This window comes from Malus sylvestris, chromosome 15 (assembly GCF_916048215.2).
Source record: "Malus sylvestris chromosome 15, drMalSylv7.2, whole genome shotgun sequence".
NCBI lineage: Eukaryota > Viridiplantae > Streptophyta > Magnoliopsida > Rosales > Rosaceae > Malus > Malus sylvestris.
The window spans coordinates 42,551,315-42,575,852 of record NC_062274.1 but is presented as its reverse complement, the minus strand read 5'-3'; the positions used below and the strand labels follow the sequence as shown (position 1 = coordinate 42,575,852).

The 24,538-nt window shown below is 38.4% G+C and overlaps 3 protein-coding genes and 1 long non-coding RNA gene across 5 annotated transcripts; 1 reads left to right on the top strand and 3 right to left on the bottom strand.

Moving 5' to 3' along the window:
* Window positions 1-841: 841 nt before the first annotated feature.
* Window positions 842-6,780, bottom strand: LOC126603611 (biotin--protein ligase 2-like). Its single transcript, XM_050270527.1, has 10 exons — window positions 6,536-6,780; window positions 6,194-6,461; window positions 6,031-6,092; window positions 5,795-5,943; window positions 5,211-5,331; window positions 4,837-4,992; window positions 4,342-4,387; window positions 3,313-3,379; window positions 2,399-2,475; window positions 842-1,101 (listed from the first exon to the last, which is right to left on the bottom strand). The coding sequence occupies exons 1-10, from the start codon at window positions 6,651-6,653 to the stop codon at window positions 1,059-1,061; spliced, it is 1,107 nt and encodes a 368-aa protein (XP_050126484.1). The 5' UTR covers window positions 6,654-6,780; the 3' UTR covers window positions 842-1,058.
* A 1,827-nt stretch (window positions 6,781-8,607) lies between these two features.
* LOC126603612 (uncharacterized) lies at window positions 8,608-9,520 on the bottom strand. The gene is made up of 2 exons (XR_007616306.1): window positions 9,364-9,520; window positions 8,608-8,998 (listed from the first exon to the last, which is right to left on the bottom strand). It is a non-coding gene; the product is annotated as an uncharacterized LOC126603612 (long non-coding RNA).
* Window positions 9,521-9,632: 112 nt separating this feature from the next.
* On the top strand, window positions 9,633-13,642 carry LOC126603610 (histone-lysine N-methyltransferase ASHR1). The gene is made up of 14 exons (XM_050270526.1): window positions 9,633-9,852; window positions 9,939-10,084; window positions 10,175-10,309; window positions 10,402-10,456; window positions 10,558-10,676; window positions 10,893-10,981; window positions 11,060-11,141; window positions 11,561-11,665; window positions 11,774-11,864; window positions 11,974-12,093; window positions 12,266-12,372; window positions 12,596-12,665; window positions 13,218-13,281; window positions 13,355-13,642. Exons 1-14 carry the CDS (start codon window positions 9,753-9,755, stop codon window positions 13,512-13,514), a joined length of 1,443 nt encoding a protein of 480 aa, XP_050126483.1. The 5' UTR covers window positions 9,633-9,752; the 3' UTR covers window positions 13,515-13,642.
* A 1,172-nt stretch (window positions 13,643-14,814) lies between these two features.
* LOC126603609 (serine/threonine-protein kinase MPS1) lies at window positions 14,815-22,981 on the bottom strand. 2 transcript variants are annotated; one of them, XM_050270524.1, is made up of 7 exons: window positions 22,945-22,981; window positions 20,228-20,539; window positions 19,389-19,790; window positions 18,223-19,235; window positions 17,141-17,341; window positions 16,195-16,356; window positions 14,815-15,839 (listed from the first exon to the last, which is right to left on the bottom strand). In XM_050270524.1, exons 2-7 carry the CDS (start codon window positions 20,391-20,393, stop codon window positions 15,267-15,269), a joined length of 2,517 nt encoding a protein of 838 aa, XP_050126481.1. In that variant the 5' UTR covers window positions 20,394-20,539; window positions 22,945-22,981; the 3' UTR covers window positions 14,815-15,266. The 2 variants fall into 2 exon arrangements, with proteins under 2 accessions (XP_050126481.1, XP_050126482.1); XM_050270525.1 differs by lacking the exon at window positions 22,945-22,981 and having other exon boundaries at window positions 18,223-19,169; window positions 20,228-20,610.
* Between the last annotated feature and the right edge of the window lie 1,557 nt (window positions 22,982-24,538).

The window sequence follows — 24,538 nt, the reverse complement described above, 5'->3', positions numbered from 1 at the left end:
TCACCTTGTAGAAGGTGGATTAACCGAATTCCAAATTGGGCCGGTGGAATGGACCCCTACCAAGGGGTTGTGACCTAAATTTAAGGACATTTTGTTTAATGTAGAAAGTGGTGCACGTGGGAGGGGGTGGGACTCCTTTTCTCTCTGTCACTAGACTCGCTACAACAGAGACTTAAAAAATTGCAGAGTGAGAGAGACACTATGTACCCTACAACCACCAAAAATGTTTGTTGGTGAGTCCGCATCCTCGCCCGATCCTCTTTGTGAGGATCCGATTCTGAAGATCTGTGAATTGTGTCCGTTCATCGTACATATCATAAATCATTTTAAATATTTTTATTTAAAAATAAACATAAACATTACTTAACAAAAACTGACCGCATAATATACGATAAATAAACACGATTCACGAATCCCCATGATCTCACCAAAAGGATCGGGAGAGGACCCTGTTGGATTGTTGGTTACTCTTGAAAGGAATCTTCATCCTTGTCCTACACGTTTTTCAACCAGTTAACAATGATATATGCAAACTTAAAACTTCTAATTGCATCACAATACAACAGCCTTGCAAATCATGACATTTTGGCAAGGGGGTCCGGCCGAAGGGGGACCTCGTAGATCTTATAGCCCAAGCCACAACAAAAATAAAGCATATTTTCGAGCGCGATTTGGCCACGAAAATAGTAGATTTCCTCAACAAACAACAAAGAAACTATATATTCACACCAACCTCGACGCTGACATTGAGATCAGATTTTCCTGCAAATGATTGATTACTTGTGTTGATCACGACACAACTCAGCGTAATCATATCTTGTTAGAAAATAAACACAGTGAATTGGTTGTAATCCATGAGTTCTGACATTATTAAGGAAGATATACAGATCTAGGTTTGACCGAGATCTATACCGAAACAATAAGTGGATAAAAAGGAAAAAGAAAATCATTTATGTATTGGGACATACGAAAAAAGATAAGGCGAGAGCATCCTTAGCAGTGCACATGATGCAGCAAGATTGTGGCCACTGATGCAAGGTAGTGCCACGGAATCTTCTTCAGTCAAGTTTTCGTCTGACTAATCCCTTGAAGAAGTCAAAACTACATAGACAAATGGAAACAATATCATGATTGCTTTGGTTAAAAAAAGCCAGGCACATGTCAAGACAAGCTTCTGAAATTATAGCATGTGAATGTAAAACCACTCCATGAAATTGCAAGAATACAGGATAAATACGGTAGTTGATCAGAAAAAGGGCAAAATGTATACCGGGAAATTCTTAGTGATCATCTAGTACTTTACATCAAAACCACCGTTGTTTCCTAATACCTTTCTTTTTACATTTTTAATATATAGTGTTACTTGCATGTTTATATGTATTGTTCTTCGTAATCAAGTTAATGAAATTGCGCAAATATAGGCGTGAAAAGTTCAACCAATGCTGCCCCAACTAAGAGGAATGCATATACTGAATAATTACAGATACAAAGGCAATGATTAAGAGGACATAAAGTAAGAAATATAATCAGAGCCACTTTAAATATGGTAAATGCATGCGAAAGTTATCACAATGACTGTTTGGACGGCAATGAACAGTAAATGAAACACGAGTGGAACCCGTATTACATCTTTGGAGGGTAAAACAAAAATTGACATGATGCCAAGTTGCTGTCATTTTGACCAAGCAACCTGACATGATTATTGTCACCTATTAAAGCAGAGGTACAATTTCAAATCAACAGATACAAAAAGGGTGGGATATTTCAACAACCAAATCTTCATCATTTGATATCTCAAACAAATAGCTTTATATGATGTGGTACTAGGAACAAACCAGGACATGACTTTAACTGATAGTAATATAAAATCCATTAATATGTCAACAAAACAATGAACCTACCTTCAGGTATAATCCCACGAATTTCTACTATTGAAAATTACCTACTTATAGATACTTTCTTTCATACGCTAACTTTCAAAAGTTACGAAAACCAACATCAAATCCAAAAAGCTCTCCCCAGTAAGCGTCTCAGAAGTTCAAGGTATCCACCCTGAATGACAGAAATGGTTTAAAGAAATCTTGACAAAACAGTGTTCACTTTGGTTGAAGTTGAAATTTTGATGGCTCTAAATTGTGGTACCACATTTGCCCAGAAAATGAGAAGTTGTGCTAGCAACTTTACGTGAGAGGAAATTACTGTTCATTTTTACCCTTAGAGCTTGCTTGCCATATGTTTATCCAGTAGTTACAAATGAAGCTTTCAAAAGCATACGTTAAGACTATTAAAAAACACAAAAAAAGACTTTGCACGCACTGCTTATGAAAGTTTTATAGTTAAATTAAACAACATTATATCATGCCAAAAAGAAGAAAAAAACACTTTTCTGCAAACATACCTATTTCCATCAGGATGAAGTTCACACATCTGATTGTCATCACCAATAGCTAACAAATATCCTGATGAGGTCAAACCCTGCAAATTGAAGATTTTTGAGAACCCTAGTTCTAAATATAGAATATTGACAACAATCAACAATCATACCTCAAACCGTATAACACCCTTATGGTCAATCCTATTTGCAAGGGTATAACCTGTTTCCTAATTTGTCTGCTTAACGGATGCTATTAATAAGCATGTAAATGTCTATTTTATTCTTATCCTCTTCCCCTGTTCAAGCCATTCTATTCTATCATTGCAATCATTCACAGTTGTACAAAGATGGAGTTACACTCATATCAAGGGGTGTCCAGCAATGGCGGCCACATCATGGCTTTGACAAAGAGGCAATCAACGCTTCACATGGTGAGTGCAAATATCTTGGCTCATAGTGGTCATGGGGTATTTGGATGGCTCTTTTATGGTGAATAAGTTGGGAGATTTTAACGTGGACAGTCAAGGTAGGGAACCATAAAAGGTGTAATTGTAGTTTCCTCCTATTTTTTGATAGGGATCTAAGCATAAGACAGTCAATTACAGAGTAATCCATTTAAATAGGGCCAGCCATAAGAGGTGTAATTGTTCTTTCCTCCTAGTTTATGATTTTTAGGCTAGATCTTTTGTCAGCTCATTCAAATCAAGGATTAACAAACATTTTTAACCAATAGGTTTAAATTTTGTAATAAAGGGAAATGAACAAATTTTGTTGAAACAAAACCAAAAAATTTATCCATAAAGTTGACGATTGAATCTGTCTGAACCAGAAAAGGCTGAAATAGAAGTTTTCAGTTAGGTTTATCATAGGAAAGGGTATACACAATATCCAAAAATGTGAGCCAGTGAGTCATCTAAAAACTGTCTAGTTTGCCACACCTGAATAGTGACCACATTTTCCACCACTTGATCCTCACTCTTTTCTTGCACAATAACTCTCTGTCCGCTGCAGATACCAAAACAAAATTAAGTTCAAATTGGATCTACACGCTTGATCACATTTCTCTTGACTGATTTATTTATGCATGGATACCGGTTCATCTTTCTTAATTAAGATATTGTATCTACAACGAAAAAGGAAAAGAAGCAAAGGCCTCAAGATTACAAAAATTCTTGCTCCTTCTACCAGCCCAAGTTTTTATGACGGTAAGATAATAAAGATGTCGAGAAGCTGAGAAATGCAAGACAACATGAATTAATTTGATTGTTTAGATAGTGGTAGCACATCGTATAGAAAGAGCATAAAACCACCTGGTTCATTTAAAAACCAAAGCTTACAAATTCCAAGTACAATGCAAAGGACATGGATACTGCGGAAGAAGGTGTGTTATTGTTATTGTCAATCTCATGAGTAGAACTGCTCTTGAAAACTAGTGTACAAGGAGTGAGTCCCCTGCATCCCAACAGTACCCAGGGGAAACTCCCCCTCAGCGAAAGGGCATAAGACACCTGGCTCTCCCCTTATATGTAAGAGGAAGATACAACCCAACCCATTCCTGAGATATCTTGCTCGATAGTTGATACCATGTTAAAACCATGGGTAGCACTTATCCTTCAAAACCAGCTTGCAAAAGAAAGGTTTCCCATATGTTTATATACCACACATCCCAGTGGTAACCAGATGTGGAAAAATACTATTACGGGGATGAATGACAAGAACAAATTCAGTACTTTCTTTATGAGAAGAAAATTAGGAGGCCATCATTAAAGGACGGAAAACGGCTTCTGTAGATTGAGTAGCATTGTTATTTTGTATCAAGTGAGACAAAATTCACAGAAAACTTGGTCTAACGTTCACAGGGCTTCTTTGCTTTTAAACATAGACAAGTCTAAGTCTGAAAAATTACAAACTTGAGTTCAACCATAACAATCCATAGAAGAATCTAGATCTACATGTCAGTGTGTTACCTGTGTAACCATGTCCTATAGTATACCTCCTCAAGAGATTGGAATCCTGCATGACATGAACCAAAAGAGCGGCATTAATTTTCATAGCCTACATACTTGGTGGATATTTTCTATCATGCTTAAAGATGAAACAGACACTGTGTAAACAAGATTGATTAGATAATTTTGTAGAACAAATAATTATGTCTGCCCTGTATTTTCATATTTCTATGCGGCAAACAAACTAAGTTGTTAAGCAACAGGGAAGAACAACCGTCTCATAATTGAGACAGTATAACCAAGGAATTCAAATTTTGGTATCAAGCAAAAAATTCAATGTTGATATACAGAATATTCTAGCTGGCTGGAAACATAAAAGAAAAAGTTTAGATAGAGAGGAACCAACCCACATAGTTGGGGTGAAACTGTAAGATTAAGCATTAAAATCAAAATGAAGGAATAGTCTAATTGATATATCAGATGACATTTTTGATAACTGACGTGATGAATTTTTACCTTGATTTATAAAAACTTCATATAGCATCTCAAATTTGTTAAAGAAGGCGGCAAGAACATCTTCTCTTCTAAATTTGTATGTCGTAACCGACAATTCTCTAAGAAATGCATTCAAACATGTAGTTGGTTTCTCATTATCAACGTTCAAACCTATACCTGCAAGAACAGAACAAAAGAATCTTTGTCATCTTCAGCATAGAATTTATTCTTTGATATCCATTAATGCACGCGTGCTTATTGTGGTGGTGGCATTCATATAATACTTGAAAGGAATAGGGTCCATCGAAAAGTAAGAAGCAGCCAATAGGTGTTTCAAAGCATGCTTATTTGCAATCAGACCTGCTAATCAGCACCCAGAGAATGAGACTAATTACCAGCACAGACATTGAACTGCTTCGACTTATATGTTGAGGTGCATAAAATACCTCCCACTTTTAGGCCATTTAAATAAAGATCATTTGGCCATTTTATTTTAACATCAACATATGGCAAGCCCTGAAATTCAGAAGATGCACCCATCACAAAGTGTATCAAATTCTGGACTGTAGCATCAGCATATTAACTTCAAAATTGTTATATAACAATCATGTGCAATGTTCACAGTCCAAGTAGCCAAATATACTATAATCAGAGCCTCAACAATTATCTTCGTGCAGTTTATTACAGATCGGCTAGTATATATGAGTGATGTAATCTTTCTGTAGTTAAAAGTACCACCGACAACTGGTATCTATACCTCGACGTCAAGATGATCATATCAGGCAACCTCTTAATGTATCAAACTAGAAACATACGATAGAATACTTATTACTTAACGAATTCCAATTTCAACAAATCTTACTTAATCGCTACACAGTTACTAGCAATGCATGTCATATACATAAACTCACATATAAATTTGACAAAGTTAACTTTTTAATCCTTTTTATATCAAACTCGTTACGAACAATGCACTCACATTTTTATCACAAACATCTTTTATCGCCTCTGTGACAGCAAGAGAAACCACGTACTGTATAAGAGGCACGACTCGGCCATCCTCCATTTGCAATGTAAAGGAGAACAGAAGGCAACCCTCGGGAGATTCCCACACATTCTTCGACCGCCCTGCGGAAATCGCAGAACAAACTGAATTCCAGCAAATTCAATACAATAATCAGTCAATCAAAGTCAACCACCAAGTAGTTTTCAAACCTCTCCCTTTGTACTGAATATCAGCTACACAAACAGCACCGACCGGCAGCTCACAGAAATTCCTGAGAACAAACTAAAACCTCGAATTCACAATCCGGAAAATAATCATTCACTTGAATTCAGAGTTCAGAGAACTAAAAATTCAGTCTTCAGCAAAACTTACTTAGAAACGACGTCGTGTGTGGAAGGCAGGCGAGGAGACCAGAGGAGGAACCTGCCGAACCGACTGGTAGATAGCGAGCTCATGAACGAATCGACTCCAAAAGCGTCTTCCTTGACCGGCTTTTCGGATTCCGATTGTAAGAAAATCGAAAACTCGGTGGTCTCAGGGAGCTTCAGCGCGTTGCTGTTCTTCAGCGCCTTGGCAGCCTCGTTCTCCGCCGGCGATTTCCCGCACAAAAACAGCGTACAATTCGGGTCGCAGTCCATGGCTGAAAATTCAAAAATGAAATCAGTTTACTGGATTTTCTCGGTAACCAAACAGTAGGTAGACAGCAGAACAAACCTAATGCGGCGGCGGCGGGTAGAGGGAGACTGAAATTTGACTGCTTCGAGAAAACGGCGTTCCTCAGTGAGCTTTGTACGGTGGAAAGCCCTAGCGAGGTGGTGGAGGCGAAGGACATTCCATTCGGAAGAACAAGAAGTTTCAGTGAGAAGGGAAACGTTTCGGCTTTTGGGACGGAGAATTCGACAAAAAGTCGAGAGGAAGAACAGACGGGTTCGTTGGGAGATGCCACGTCGTCTCTGCGAACCAGCCACCTCACAGACAAAAAAATTGAAAAAAGAGTACTTGCATTTTTACCACTTAAAAGTTTCAGGTGTTTTCAAATTGGTGCTTTAGCTTTTTTATCCTTCCAGATTGATCCTAAAAAAGTCCACACATGCCTTTTCTACTTTCCACGTACCACTTCTATTTTTGTCATTTAATCATATTCAATTCATAGATTCGACGGTTAGAAATTGAGAAGTGTGTGTAGAAGAAGGTAGAAAGGAATATGTTGATAATACTATCCTAAAACATCTCCAAATGAGACGTCAAATTGAAAACATAAAATTTCAATTTGATGGTTGATTAGGTAATTTGACATATTGTCAATATTTTTATTCCACCTGATATGCCAAATTTATTGCTTCATTTATATTTTTTAAACAAAAATAATAAAAGTTGAGTTGTTGTTTGGTTTAAAAATAATACTTAAATATGCTAACATTTAAGGTAAGGCAAGTGGAATGCCTTTGGAAATAACAAAAATCAAATTTGAAGGCAACTTCAAATTTGACATTTCTTTATCCATGTCAGCCTAGCCTTCTTTTCCATGTCATCTTTGACATCTCAGTTGGAGTAAGTGGTACATCAGTTGTTACTGTTATATGTCTATGTGGCATTTTTGACATCTCATATGGAGAAGGTCTAAAAGCCTACCAATTTATCAATTTTTTTATTGAAGGGAGTGCTAGCTAGGCTTGGTCTCTCACTTGGTACAAGATCCTCGTAATGTAATACTAAACGCGCTCCTTCAAAATTTGTTGTGCAATCAACGTTTAAAATAGTCACAAAATTATTGATCTTTTTGTTGAAATATTTGAAAATTTGAGGATTGATAAGGAAAGAGAGGTGAAGTGCAAACTTTACCTTTTATTGGTGATAAATAAGAAAATTAATAAATATTTATGATATTTATTATTTATCGATGCACTAATAAATTTTGCAGAAATTCATTGCAGATTTTGAAATTTTGAACATTTTTTTAAAAAATTATTTTTCTCCTTTCAACTAAATTTAAGTGGTCACTTAACGCAGTGGTGGAAAGGTGTTGAGCCCTTGCATGGTGGCGTGGGTTCAAATTTCGTCAATGGCTAATCTAACATCTAATCTAACAAAATCTATCGTTTGACCCAAAAAAAAAATTTAAGTGAGTTGATATACTCACCCCATTGCAAATTTTCATACTATCCGTCAAAGGCAATTTGATCTATCGATACTTCCATAAATTTGCATATCGATATTTTACCTCCTCAGATTTAAAATCTATTGCAACCTCATGTAACATCTTTAAAATATTAGTGGAAAAATATCAAGCCTCTGCCCCGCCTTCAGCCTTTCCCACTCATACAACACAATACCGCAAAACCAAAAACTAATTAGCAACTAAAATTCCAAACCCAATTAAAAAAGACATAGCATGAATCGAGAGGAGGCAGAGGCGCAAACTTACAATCAAGAAATCGAGGGGGATTGTGACGGGGGAGCTTCTCCTCATCCGGCACCATACGCATCACTTTACTCCTCCGATACCAACTGTTTAGTTCCATTTAGCACTTATTTAAGCAGGGAGCATTTTTGTTCACTATTATTTAGTGTGGTATATGCTTATCACTCTATTAATTACCATTAGATGAGTTTGAATTTCGAAATTCGTGTAGTGGATAAGCACAAATCTCAAAATTCAAATTCGACTAACAATGATAAATAGGATAATGTGCATATATTACATTAAATGATTGTGAGCAAAAATGCTTTCATTTAAGTAGACGGGTTGGCCGTGCTCAATCACTGTCCAAATCATATCACCAACCTATTCAATTCGGTTATGTTTATAAAAGCTTAAAGCTTTACAACCCCATTTCAATGTCAGCTTGTCGTGGTTGCTTTACAATTGACAATCACAAAATTACAAACTCATTTCCAAATTCCGAAAAGCAATTCATCCCGAATTCCCCAATTCATCACAAAAACCGAAAGCTTGCAACTTTAACCCCCAGCCCGAAAATCGAAATCCGTAAATCCAAAATTTAATCTGAGAACTGATTTTTGTTAAAGCAACAATGGCCGATTGGGGCCGATCTGGATAGGAGTGGTGCTGTTCATCCTGCTACAACCAGGGCTGCTTTTCTCGTAGTAACCGAGAAACATCAAATAGTTGGAGTTTGGGAGCATGAAAACCAATGGCAAGGCCATCTTAGTTACCTGGGTGAGGAAAGATGAAACTTACTATTACTAATCATTATTTAATGACTAATTTAACAGATTTTTTTAACCGTTGTATGATATTGAAATAAATAATAAATAATAATATAAATGATCAGATTTGTCAAAAAAACTCATCTCCAACAGATAATTATGTAGAGCTCACCATACCATTATTCGGTCAAAGGGCCATCAGGCTAGCCAAATGTAGCCCCCTTCGTTTTTTGGACCTCAACTTCTCAGTTGCAATAATTAATTCAAATTCAATGATTATATTTGAAAAAATCCAACTGTAGTTTAACTAAATTAACAATAAATTTAAAGTATAAATTAAAACTAATAATTATTGAGAAGAACTTAGTTACTTGGGTTGGAAAAGATGGACTGGGAAGATGATTTGCACGAATTAAGATGATGATTTTTTTTCCTTAAATTGTAACCACTTGACACAAGTTTGTCAGTCACTTCTGCACAAATATGAAACTTATTATTACTACGTCATAATTTAATGACTAATTTAACAGATTTTATAATCGCCTAATGATACTGAAATATATATAAAATTGAAATATTTTAAAATTTTTGGTAAAAAGTTGCAATTGACTTTTAAATGTGTTGATGCAAAATGTAATTTACCATAAAAATTCAGAGGCAAACCCGAATTTACCTGAAAATAAATCATTTGCTCTATCAAACTTCACCACCAGTGACGGCGTTCGGCGGTGAAGAGCAAGCAAAACACAGAACGGTGCTCATGGAAGAATTGCAGAGAGCTCTTGAAAATCGCGGCTTAACCGTTTCGAATCTTCCGGACAAAGGCCGCTCCCTCTTCACCACCAGAGACTTCTCTCCAGGTGCTCTCTCTCTCTCTCTCCTCCCTCTCTCTCTCTCTCTAGCTCTGCTTCTTCAGAACATCAACACTGGAGGTTTTGAACTGCAGGGGAAGTGATAATCCTCCAGGAGCCGTACGTTTGCGTGCCGAACAACTCCCCGGCGGAATCCAGGTGCGACGCTTGCTTCCAATCGAGTAATCTCAAGAAATGCTCGGCTTGTCAGGTTGTGTACTATTGTTGCAGCTCATGCCAGGTAAGCGCTAGGGTTTCGGATTAGGGATTGCATTGCACTCATGAAGTTTTGGTCGCGTTCGTTGAAGTCTTGGGCTTTGGTAATTTGCAGAAGTTTGAATGGAAGCTGCATCGTCTGGAATGTGAAGCTCTCTCGAAGCTTCAGAAGGAGAGACGGATGGCCGTCACGCCGTCGATTCGTCTCATGATCAAGCTCTACCTCCGTACCAAATTGCAAGCTGAGAAGGTAAAGACTCAATTTTTAGTTTTGGGTTTTTGTTAATTTTTAATTTCTTTTTTGGGTTTGATAGATTAATGCTTTTTAAGCTTTTGCTTCAGATCATTCCTTCTTCTGCTGTGGACAACTATAAGTTGGTGGAGGCGTTAGTTGCTCGTATCCTTTTCGGCCTTTTCCGATTAAGATTTGTTTCTTGTTGATGCTGTTTACTGTTTTATTTAACTCTTGTTTTCTGTTTTTCTTTTCGATTAATGAAGACATGTCAGAGATTGATGAGAAGCAGCTGGTGCTGTATGCTCAGATGGCTAACCTTGTCAGCTTGATACTTCAGTGGCCCGATATTAATATAAAGGAGATTGCAGAAAACTTTTCCAAGGTGATCTTTATAAGCAATTTCAGATTTTGGCGAGTATCCAGCTCAACCAATGCGAACTTCATCCTGTGTGGGAGTAACTATAAATTTGTATTATTGGATTGCTGTGCTTTTGTCTGCATGATTTCCAGAAATCCTTTTAGTAACTTGATTCTCCACTTAGGCGATTTATATTTGAGTGAAATCTTTCTGAAACTTGATTCTCCTCAATCCATGCAGCTTGCATGCAATGCACACACAATTTGTGACAGTGAATTGAGACCCCTGGGCACAGGGCTATATCCTGTCGTTTCCATTATTAACCACAGGTAACTGTTTTAGTGGATTGATGTGCTTTTAGTTTTACTCTCTTGCTGTAATTTGGCTAAATGGTTCTCCTGCTGTAGCTGCCTGCCCAATTCTGTTTTATTATTCGAGGGACGATCAGCTGTCGTACGTGCTGTGCAGTATATACCCAAAGGTGCTGAGGTAGTGAATTCTTCTGTATATTTTTGGTCATTGTGGTTTAAGCGGTCTATGTGTTGAAACTTTTGAGATGTATTCTTCATCATAGGGCAATAGATAGTAGGCCTGACTGCTTGCATAATTGTATATTACATTGAAGGAGAGCTGATTCGCCCTTCATCAACCTTGAGTAAGGGGGCTTGTTCTTTGGCAATCCCTTGAAGTGTTTTAACAGAATGAATGAGAAACTTTATTATTGACCAATATTTAACAATTTCTTTTCCATCATTGCGTATGATTATACAGATTCTGTAACATGTTTTGAACCTTCACTGAAGATGTTTTGTGTCTTCCTTTTCCGTGAAGTAATGTTGCTTGGCATCCTGTTACTGCATAATCTTTGACTGCATGTCAAATCTAAAGTCTTCTCTTTTGTTCTTAAGGTGTTGATAAGTTACATAGAAACTTCTGGAAGCACTATGACTCGGCAGAAGGCACTTAAAGAACAATACCATTTCACTTGCACATGTCCCCGCTGCATTAAAGTGGTACTTGTGATTATTCCTTCTTTCAATACTTTATTTTGAGAATGTTACTTTGAGTTATATAGAACTTGTCTTTTTCTGATGCAAAATGAAGTTCATTTTGTATTGAAGGGTCAGTATGATGATATCCAAGAGAGTGCCAGTCTTGAAGGTTACCGATGCAAGGATAAGGGATGCAGCGGCTTTTTGATTCGCCAGTCTGGTACGGTATTACCTGTAGTCAAATTGGTTGGGTGAATTTAAATGAAAATAAGAGTCGGGTGGCTAGCTGAAGCAAATATAGTATCTTCTTTTGCAATTTGGATGTGCAGATGGTGATGGGTTCGTGTGCCAGCAATGTGGACTTGTTAGGAGCAAAGAAGAGATAAGGAAGATAGCAAGTGAACTAAAATCATTGTCAGACAAGGCTTCTATATCTACATCCTCTTGCGGTATCCTTCTTTCTCTGTGCTATGAATTGCTTGCATTTTTTTTTTTGGCAATCTGATGTTATTTTTATGATAATATTTCATGACTTCTAATTTTTGAACTCAAATTTCATCAGAAAGATATCACCATGTATTGATAGTTGATACTGAACAGCTTGAGTTTGACTATATTTAGATTACCAGGAAGCTATATCTGGGCTTAAGGCAATTGAGACACTGCAGAAGAAACTGTTTCATCCGTTTTCAATCTCTTTGATGCAAACTCGGGAGAAGCTTTTAAAGGTATCTGTTTTGCATAGCATTGAAAATATTTCCTTATTTTTGGTTTGATGGCCCTGTTCATTGTATTATTAAGAGAAAATATTTTGAGATCAATGATTTTGGACACTCAATTAAGTAGTAGTAAATTGTGGTTATTCAAATTTCACAAGAACGTCAAACACTGTAAGGTAGCATGCAGTGACTTCCTGATGCATTTGCTTTAATGAAATCATATTGTCTTCAGATTTTGATGGAGCTGGAAGACTGGAATGAAGCTTTAGCATATTGCAGATTGACCATTCCAGTGTATCAAAGTATGTCATGCTTCAATTTTTCAATTTCTTTTATCGTTTACAAGTTTATGTTGTTCATACTTGATTCCACAATTGAGATGTGTAATTTATGTACTTTTCCCCCTAACTTTTGGCCATTCAAGTTGGTGCCGTAGGTTATAAGTAGTGCAATTTAGATAAAAAATTACTATTACTTTTGTTCTTGTTGCTCGACAAGGGGCATATCTATAAAGTGCATTGAAAATAAATTGAAGTTTTGGTGGAAGAAAGGGAAAGGTGTTAGAATATTGTGGATTGAGTCAATTGAGGCCAGTGCGTGCTCCACTTGTGAGAGAAAACCTCTAACTTACAAGGTTTTGTGTACAAGTTTGAAGTTTTACTTAAACATGGACACTGCATTTACCTCGTAAACAAATTTCAAGAAAGCGGATCAGAAATATTGTTGAATCTGTCTGTAGCGGTCCATATGCTCTTGAACTAAATGTTTGATTCTTCGTAAATGAAACTCAAGTAACACTGTTTCTTTTAGATAATACTGCTGTTAATGTCGAGTTTCACTCCCTTTCACTGCAGGAGTATATCCTGGTTGTCATCCTTTGCTTGGATTGCAATATTATACATGCGGGAAGCTCGAATGGTTAGTATTTTAGCTTGAATTGTGGTAACAGTTCTCTGGTGAATCTCTAAACAAACTAATTTCTTGCATACAGGTTACTAGGAGACACGGAGAACGCTGTCAAATCCCTGACCAAGGCCGTAGATATTCTGCGGATTACTCATGGGACAAGCACACCTTTCATGAAGGACCTATTGATGAGGCTGGAGGAAGCACGCGCCGAAGCTTCTTATAAACTTTCATCAGAAGAGTAGAAGACATCTGCTGTGCTCCCTGTAAACTTGCTTACTCGTTTCTGGATTTGTGCACACCACCCTACTCGTGCACTCCAAACAGACTTTTCTTTTTAAATTTAGAAAGTTTATAGTGCACGATTGAACAATTATCTATTCTTATAGAAGCAAGTATGGTGATGCCCACCACTCTATTTATCATGGTTAGATGAGTTTAAAATTTCGAGATCTGTGCAGTGAATAGACACAAATCTCAAAATTTAAACTTATTCAAGGGTGATGAATAGGGTGGTGAGCAAATATGCACCCGGTGGTCGCACTTTTTTTGTATTGGCAAGTATTTCTTAAAAGAGTAAATTGTACAAATGGTCCCTCAACTTTAATCAAATTGGAGCAATGGTCCCTCAACTAAAAATCCATTACCTTTGGTCCCTCAACTTATCAAAACGTGCAGCTATGGTCCCTTAACTAAAAATCTATTACCATTGGTCCCTGAACTTTAATTCAAGTGGAGAAATTGTCCTTTAACTTTAACCCAATTGTAGCAATGGTCATTCCAATATAACTCGTTTTGACAAATTTTTTGACATAGTTGACGAAAAGAACCATAATTATACACTTTGATGAGTTAAGGGACCCTAATTATATAAATGGTCATTCCAACATAGCTTATTTTGACAAAATTTTGACAAAATTGATGAAAAGGACTATAGCTACACATTTTAATAAGTTGAGGGACCAATGGTAATGGATTTTTAGTTGAGGGACCATTGCTCCAATTTGATTAAAGTTGAGGGACCATTTGTACAATTTATTCTTCTTAAAATATCTCTCCACACCATTATTCATTTCTCTTTTCACCGATGCATTGTCCCTGCTGCTTACACCAAGAGGAAAAAATGCCTGATCACGATGAGATCAACAGTCCGAGACGATCATGGCAAAGAGCTCCCAAGCTCCTATCAGTGGCCAACACGTGGCTAATGGTTTAGATTATCTCACGAGTTAGGCCGCAAGTTTACTTGCTCGTCAAGAAAGAATTTTCCTGCGTGTTTAAAGAAATTTCATCGTGGTTTAATTCCTTTGATAAGAAAAGTGTTAAGTCCTTTTAATGCTAAAGGCACAGAAAAGAAGCAAATCGAGCCAGTTCCCCACTCGAGGCAGTCATTCGATTAGAAGTTAATAAATTTGAGACACAATCTATTTACTCTCGATACTATTACCAAGTACGAGCATGCTCATGCAATCGTAAAAAGGTAAAACTCAAACGAAGGAAAAAAAAATAAAAATACCCAATACAGATAATCTTCTTGCTCTGGGGTTTTTCTACGTAATTGTTATTTTCATCTAAAAAAACACAAATTGTTCATGTATTTTACATGAAGGGCAAAATGATGAAGAACATCCACGCCAATCACTCACCATATTTTCTTTTTATATTTAACAAAACAATATAAACACACAAGGAATATTACATAGCATTACAAAGAGAGAGAAGAGAACTATGGTATCCAAGCATATGATTCCCCTAGGGGCCTAAAAATCGAAAGATTCTCTCTTGCAACCAAGATATAGTCTTAGTGGTATCACTCATTCAATAAATGTTTGCCACGTGTTCAAACCCGTCCAACAGGAGATGCTTGCCGCATATAGTGTTGTCTTTGGTTACAAGTGAGTTTCTCCCCTAAGAATCAGCTGACAAAAGTGGATACCAGTTTCACAAAAAATGGGAGCAGATGCTGTGAGTGATGATATTGCTTGCAACTTCACCTTTTATCCCTCTGAGTTTGCTAAATGTTCCTGGAGCTGAAGGCAAAGTTTTGTCATCTGGGAGAGCAATTTACATTGTAGGTCTCGTGATGATACTAACTGAGACCCTATTGACGTGACGGGGTCCTTAAGCAGTTGCTGCATCTGACAACATAGCTTGGAAGCCTCGCGATCGTCAGCACAGGTTTGGGAAATAAGTTGAAGCAGTTTACAGTTTTCCTCGCAAGGCGAAGATGGCTGCTGTGGAACTGGGGGAACAATGAAAGGGTGTTGGAGTAGCTGAGGTATCCTCCACCTTTCGTTGCGGTCCCATGCGAGGCACTTTTTCATGAGGTCCATAAGCCAGGGGTTTGAGACTGGTTCATATGTGATTTCATGGTTGGGATCAGTTATAACTTTGAACTTGGCCCAGAAGGTCTTGTAGTCTGCAAATGGTGTCCTCCCATATACCATCTGATAAAGGATGCAGCCGAGCGACCAGATGTCTGATGGCCGACCACACTTGATAGTGTTTCCATCTGCATCACTCTCGTTGCACATGAACGCTTCTGGAGACATGTAGCTAAGTGTACCCACCTGCACGAGTAGTATACAGAAGAACTAAGCAAAAGTACACACAAGAGGTATCCCATAACCTCCAACACGCTTCAGCAGTCTGGTTATGAAAAATTAAGGAGCCATATTCGCTAGAACAGAGAACCGTACAGCATCCCAGCTTACATTGCAGATACTAAGAGCTACATTAAACATGTGATTACAAATGCAATTTACCATTACAAAACAAAGTGAGAAACCCCTTCTAGATGTTGCAGATATATGTTTTCTAAACAAGGGAACAAAATAGGATATGCATTGTACTCAATGGGTATGTCCAAATATAGATTGTAGTACCCGAAAAGAAGAGGGAGGGGGGAGCCTAAGTGATAATCACCTGAGAATCCCTCTGGATGTTCGTTGTATCACTCATTATTGCTTTGGCAATCCCAAAATCAATTAGCTTTAGAGAGCCTTTGACAAGAAGGAAGTTGGCTGGCTTCAAGTCAGAGTGCACAATACGTTCCTCATGTATAGTGTTAACCGCTAGAAGAATTTGCTGTCATTTTCCAACAAGATCGGTTCAGCTTTTACATACTCAGAAAGATCACCAAAATTAATTTGTTCCACATGATAATTAAAAGTACATGCACAAAATTATACCCCAGACCTTCCTGCAAATGCAGTGATAAAGTTAGAAAAGCGATTCATACAACTTTAGAGAAAACACAACTAGTGGTAGAAAGCTATACCTTGATGGGTTTTTGTGAAGTATAACAAAAATCGGGTGAGTCCATTGTCAGTTTACTAGCATTTTACTTAAAATTTTCACTATGCAAGGCACAACCATACACTACTCTAAATGAGGTCAACTGAATAACCATACTTAAATTCCCTTAAGCTGACCACATGTTAGGACAAACATAATCTAGTATGGCCAAATGTAGTAACTAGGGAAAACATTACAGAGTGTTACCCAAAAAAAGAATCCAATATTTGAGAAGGAAAAATAAACACATTCATATTAAGATTAGGGAACTGTTAATAGCACTCCAACAAAGTCATCCCGCACTCCTTAGTGAGAAATAAGAGAGGAAGGAGGGTAGGGTGACAATTTTGGAGTGCTTATAACAATTCCCAACAGCACCTGTATGGATCCTATAAAAAAAAAACCTAACAAGTGCCCCAAAGAATATCACTAACCAAACAACATGAGTAACTACCTAATCATCCAACTACTAGAGAACGAGTGAACCTGCAAAAAATTATATTTTGAGTACAAAAACATAAATAAATCTCTGCAAAATATACCAACTACAAATCAAGGTATTTAGCACGTATACCTGCCAGTAGAATCGTAGCCAGTTCTCATCTATGGTCTTTTTGGAGACGTCCATTTCCTTCCACTGCTGAGACAGCATGTGAGCCAAATCAATTTCTCCATATTCAAGTACCATGTATATATACCCATCATCCTTGACTCTGCCATCCTTATTATTCATGGAGCCACTCAAGACTTCATGGAGCAAAGCCTTATCTGTCACCTAATACAAAAAAAGGAATCAGAATTATAGTACAGCCCGCAAAGATCCTACTTTTAGACATGGAAAACCCATAAAAAATAAAAATTGATCATTCCAAAGAGTCCTATCGTCTTAGGATTTCCATATCAGCATCTTCAGTATCAAAATAACTCTGTCTCCTCAATCTGTGTCAATGTACATAGGCATCTTCTGTGTGAATTTCATCCATATTATTATATAAAATATTAAAATTATTATAAATAAACCAACAGGAATATCAAATTAGGAAATACAATTGTTACAGAAAGGATTTCCACTTGTCGGTACATATATTTGGGTTTCTAATTGTCCATCACTTACATTGTACATTGCAAAATGGCCAGCAATATCACAGGTATAACTTGTTCTAAGAAGAATGCACAACACAAAATTGATCAGATTAGATGTCGAGAGCAGATAGTTAATCATTTTCACCATTATTTTAGACACCTAAATATAACTTGGCCTTCTCCAATGCCACCTCAATCTCCTTTGGGCCATTCACTTTAATCAAGCCACTTTATCAACTACCATTCTAGCCATCTGATGCTCCTCTTGGCTATGTTGAGCTATACAACAACAACAACAACAAAGCCTTTTCCCGCTATGTTGAGCTATATTGTGAAATATTCCTTCGAAAATCCATTATGACTTGAGATGATTTTGGCCATCTTGAGATCAAGACTCTACAGCCAACGCTCTAATTTGAAACTTAAAAGACTTCATTACCATCTTAGGTCTCATCTCTATCGCAGGATTTGAAAATTTGAATTGCATACTATTACAGAGACATAATATAGCAATGCTGTAGATGCAATGATCTGCATGTTATTGTATGAACAATATAGGTTGAGAGTGAATACCTCATAGTCAATAAGCTGTATGATGTGGTTTTTTCCCTTCAGCCTATTCAAATACTCAATTTCTTGACAAAAGCCAAAAGCAGTGGCGTAATCACGCCCTTTTAGCTTGATTTTCTTAAGTGCATAGATTGTACAGTCTGATGATATGACTTTGTGGACCTCACTGCTCCCTCCACTACCTATTTTTCCAAGCCTTTGATAGAGCTTCCCGTTGACTTTAAAAAACAATTCCGGATCATAATTCCTTTTACGAGGGGCTGATGCACCTTTACTACTTACAGCCTTTTGTTGCTTCTCAGATTTAGAAGGCTCTGACTTCATATCAGCACATGAATTTTGGGGCAAAGGAACCTGTGATGGTGGATTGGTAACATCACATGTAAGCCCTTTCCCTTCAGTTGACTTGGCATCAAGAAGAGAATGACGTTCTGTAACCTTACTTTCCTTCGACATGCAGCCAATTGGATCCTTAGAGAGTTCATACTCCTTAACTTGCATTTGGGTATCAATTGCAGAGTTACAAATTTGGTCTGCAACAGCTACCTGGGCAGTTGACATTCCACTGGTGACTTTTAAAGAAGCTTTTGCAGGATGCATCATATTCCCTTGAGTTACTGGTTGAGGATCGACTGCCACATGAGGACCACTATGAAAATGAGAACAATAAGTTGTTGTACTAAGCATGGGTGCTGAAGTAGCATGGACAGACGTTGTTGTAGCACAAGATGGCCCGACAACTGAGGATTGAGTTGCAGGCTGGCTTAAGAAGTTCCTAAACTGATGCAACTGGTCCTGAATGGCAGTTGTTCTCTTTGCCAATGAAGAAGAAATTCCACCATCAGACTTCAAACAGACATCAGATTCCATGTTCTGAATATTCTGATGCTTTGAGTCAAGATTGGTGACAGCTGATCTATCCACTTGACTGCCGGAAATCCACTCCATTTCTGTTAACGCAAGCGAACGCATGTAAGATGATAACTCCATTTCAGTGGCCATATGATCATCGGCCCCTGCATGTTAAGGGACAAATTCGAAATTCGAAATTGTATTTTATATTCTATGCAATATTAGCAATAAATGGTAGAATGTCACAAACAAAGACGCCTAAAAACCACCAAAGCACAGAAATCAAAACCAGCAGATTCAGGACAAAAAATAATTACCCTGGGGAATGGGAACGCTTCCAGTTGAAAATTGGACCTTTTTTTTACCATCAATCTGTTGGGACTCCAAGTGCAAGGGAGACATCAAGTTATTGTCTTTACCACTAACGCCAATTTTGGCTTGATCTATTTGCGCATCAAATGGATTTAATCGTTCATCAAAGGTTTGGGTGCTAACGCCTGAAGTGGAAAATGGTGTAATAGATGCATCTTCTTGAGTTTCCTTCATGTTGTTTGGCTGCGCAATTGACTCCTTTGCAGTATTACCCTGACTCATTGAAGCTGCATCTCTCAACTGCTTTGATTCAATGAGAGGAGCTACACTTGAATCCGCACTTTTGGATACGCTTCGCTGGGGGAGCACCATACGCCGAGGTCTTATGCTATTTGACTGCATTACTCCTAAATATTTCTTGAAATCAGCACTTGGAGAATTTTTAAGGGTGCATTCACTCATTGCATTTGAAGAACTAACAAGGTAATTCAAAGAATCTAATCTTAATCATAGAACTAGATGTTTTGAATTTCTTTAAACATCACAGTTTTAACCCCAAGTCCCCAAACTGAAACAAATGGTCCGCCGGCTTTTTTTGACATAATCACAAAGCATACAAGGGTCAGTCGAACCAAATCTCATCAGCTCACTTTCAAAGACAGATGCTTTACCATAAAAAATTTACCCAAAATTTCAAACTTTGTTTTCATCAAGAAAATGTAGAACCCTAACGAGAAAAGCCAAAATATCGAATTCCCAATTTCACCCAAAAATTAAAAAAAAAAAAAACACAAATGAGACCCTAAATTACTTCTTTAAGATTAATAAAGGAAGAGAGAGGTACCGAGAGGGCGGTGTCGCTTGAAGGCCGCCTGGACATTCCGGAGAAAGTTCGGCGGGGAGGAAGACGAGAACGACGAAGACGATGACGATGTGGAATCCAGGTTGACCGGACGGATCAAATTCCTCGCCGCAGCGGGTCGGACTGGAAGGTTAGCCTCCCCGTCCATGGTGGCGTCTAAGCGGCATTTCTATGGAGGGAGGGAGGAGGGCAAAATGTGAATTCGAAAAGAAGAAGGAAATGGGGGGAAATCATTCAACTGGGGAATTGGGCTTTGCGGTTTGAAATTGGGATTTTGGTCTCCATGAGAGGCACCTGAACCCTCACCACACAGCAGAGACGGTGAGCGAAGCACTGGAAATTTCAAATTTCTGCATATTGGCGCTTATGGGCCACTTATGGTTCATTTTATAAGTTGTGGCCCTAACATTTACTGACCGCTAAACTGATCAGCCAATGCTTAGAAATCGCGTATTGCCCAAACTCTGTCCAAAAAAGCTCCAGCCCATGATTCAAAGTCGGGCAATTGAGTGGGCCCAAGCCCGCCGGACAGGGCAATCAGGCAATTCTTGCCCGGCTCCTTGTTCGGGTGCCCCTATCTAACATCAGCATCACGTTAGTCACATTTTTAATTTTATTTTGTGTCAGGCGTGTGCAATACACAGGTGCATGATTGACACATGGGGGACAAAAAAGGCGCATAGAGGCTAGTGTTGTAGCGTACTACGCGTAAAGAGATCTGGGGCGACATGGACCGTTGGATTTCCAACAGTAAAAAATTTGAAACGTTAGAATTTCAACCATAATTTTTTAAAATTCAATTTCAACGACTATAACACATGGCGTGATTTGGTGTATTAGATTTATAATTGCTATATCATCTCATGATCCAGATTTTTCTGACAATTTTAGGGTTAAAATTTTCAAAAAAAATTTCAAAATAATCAGAAAAATTGGCATACAGCCATTGTGCCCACATGGCACAATCTGGTATGTTGGATTGCAAAAAAAAAAGTGTAATTCAACATGGCAACAGATGTAATACCCTAGAAAATTTAAAATATGTGATTGTGTGGAAATTTTTTTCGATAAGTGGAAATGACGAAAATGTTCCTAGTTGGCTAAACGTAATTTTATCCTCATATATTTTATCATATTTCTTGGCATATTTGGATAGAGCTTGATCTCACAAACGCATATGCGCAAACCGTTTGTGAAACGAAGTTATAACGAATGAGTTATGAACGAGCAAAGTTAGGGGTGAAATGGTCATTTGACCATAATTTGGATTTCTCCAGTGGCTGGGAGAGAAATGGGCACTACCCAATCAGAAAACAAGGAAGGAAAGAAAGAAGAGAGGGGGAATGGGGGGCTGCCCAATCAGGGAAGGAGAAAATGAGGGGACGGGAGAGAAAGGAAAGTACATAATCAGATCTTCTTCTTGACCCGCGACTTGACCCAACGGGTCTTAGGTTTTCCGACACCTTTTCAGGCAATTTTCGGGTGAATTGCAACCACCCATCACCTGGAACCAACTCAACATCATCTCCTCTTCCTACTACACCCCAAAAATCAAGAGATTTGGCTTTGAATTTGGGAAAACCGCACTGATGGGTGTGGCGATTCTTGCCCGAGATCCACCAATTTTGAAATGATTTCATCCAATTGCTACCACCTATAGCATCCTCTTGAGGCTGGGAACAAAACTCAAACAACTATAAAGGTGGTAGAGCACAGGAGGTGACGGATCGAAGCCACCCATTCTTAGGGTTTCTGGCGGGTTCGAGGGAAAAGAGCCGGCCAAATTGGACTTGGCCACAGGTATAAAGTTTGCTCTACTCTTTGAGATATTCATTTCTGTAAAATTTGAGAATTTTTGGAAATAATTGAGTTTTCCAGTGAGCTAGGGCGGTTGACCGCCACCCACAGCAGTGCGTGCGGGGGCGTATGGCCATAGGGCCGTCAATGCTATTTTTAGGCTAAATTAGATGTCATGAATTTAGTTTTGATATTCGTATGACGTAGGTTGATTGTTTGAACCTAAATTCACTACAATAGGTTGATTGGCCAATATATGAATCCACGATCCAATCGTTGGATCGTCACCAAACTTTGAGACCTTATCGTACGTAATATTTGAGGACCTTAGGAACTTACGGATCAGTAATCCGACGTACGGATCTTCTCGAATTGGATTTGCAAGTTTGTAAAATAAAACGTTGACCGCCACTTGATTTTGTGATTTGCAAGTTTACAAGTATATATATTGGTAGGTATGGCATACCACCGGCATACAAAATCAATTACCAAAGCCTTGCCATTAATTATCGGTTCGGTAAAATGCCAACCAATTATGAAAAAATGCCAAAATTATACCAAACCATTATAAACCAACCGGTATGGTTCGGTCGGTAAATCGGTTTATGGAAAAATTTCCCACCCTTACACGTCTAGTCTCATGGCAGAGGCGGACGAGAACAATGAAGATGATGATGATGTGGAATCCAGGTTGATCGGATGAATCAAATTCCTCGCCGCAACGGGTTAGATTGGAAGGTTAGCCTCTCTGTCCATGGTGGCGTCTAAGCGGCATTTCTATGGAGGGAGGGAGGAGGGCAAAATGCGAATTCGAAAAGAAGAAGGAAATGGGAGGAAACCATTCAACTGGGGAATTGGGTTTTGCGGTTTGAAATTGGGATTTTGGTCTCCATGAGAGGCACCTGAACCCACACCACACAACAGAGATGATAAGGGAAGCATTGGAAATTTCAAATTTCTGCATATTGGCGCTTATGGGCTACTTATGGTTCATTTTATAAGTTGTGGGCCTAACATTTACGGACTGCTAAACTGATCAGCCTATGCTTAGAAATCGCGTATTGCCCCAACCCTGTCCAAAAAAGCTCCAACCCATGATTCAAAGTCGGGCAATTGAGTGGGCCCAAGCCCGCCGGACAGGGAATCAGGCAATTCCTGCCCGGCTCTTTGTTCGGGTGCCCCTATCTAACATCAGCATCACGTCAGTCACATTTTTAATTTTATTTTGCGTCAAGCGCGTCCAATACATGGGTGCATGATTGACACATAGGGGACAAAAAAGTTACATGGGGCTCATGTTGTAGCGCACTATGCGTAAAGAGATCTGGGGTGACAATAAAAAATTTGAAACGTTAGAATTTCAACGATCATTTTTTTTAAATTCAATTCCGATGGCTATGACACGTGGCGTGATTTGGTCTATTAGATTTATAATTGCTATATCATCTCATGATCCAGATTTTGCTGACAATTTTAAGGTTAAAATTTTCAAAAAAAATGGAAAAAAAATCAGAAAAATTGGCATACAGCCATTGTGCCCACATGGCACAATCTGGCATGTTGGATTGCCAAAAAAAAAAATGTAATTCAACATGGCAACAGATGTAATACCCTAGAAAATTTAAAATATGTGCTCGTGTGGGAATTTTTTCGATAAATGGAAATGACGAAAATGCTCTTAGTTGGCTAAACGTAATTTTATGAGGACGTATTTTATCCTCATATATTTTATCATATTTCTTAGCATATTTGGATAGAGCTTGATCTCACGAACGCGTAGGCGCAAACCATTTGTGAAACGGAGTTATAACGAATGAGTTATGAACGAGCAAAGTTAGGGGTGAAATGGTCATTTGACCATAATCTGGATTTCTCCAGTGGCTGGGAGAGAAATTGGCACTGCCCAATCAGAAAACAAGGAAGGAAAGAAAGGAGAGAGGGGGGAATGGGGGCTGCCTAATCAGGGAAGGAGAAAAGGAGGGGACGAGAGAGAGAGAGAGGAAAGTACAAAATTGGATTTTCTTCCTGACCCGCGACCCGACCCGATGGGTCCTAGGTTTTCCGACGCCTTTTCAGTCTATTTTCAAGCGAATTGCAGCCACCCACCACTTGGAACCAACTTAACATCATCTCCTCTTCCTACTACACTCTAAAAATCAAGAGATTTGACTTTGAATTTGGGAAAACCGCACTGGTGGGTGCGGTGGTTCTTGCCCAAGATCCACCAATTTTGAAATGATTTCATCCAATTGCTACCACCTATAGCATCCTCTTGAGGTCGGGAATAAAGCCTAAACAACTATAGGGGCGGTGGAGCACCGGAGGTGACGGATCGAAGCCACCCATTCTTAGGGTTTTAGGTGGGTTCGAGAGAAATTAGAGCTTTTCCTGGCCAAATTGGACTTGGCCACAGGTATAAAGTTTGCTGTACTCTTTGAGATATTCATTTCTGTAAAATTTGAGATTTTTTTTGAAATAGTTGAGTTTTCTGGCGAG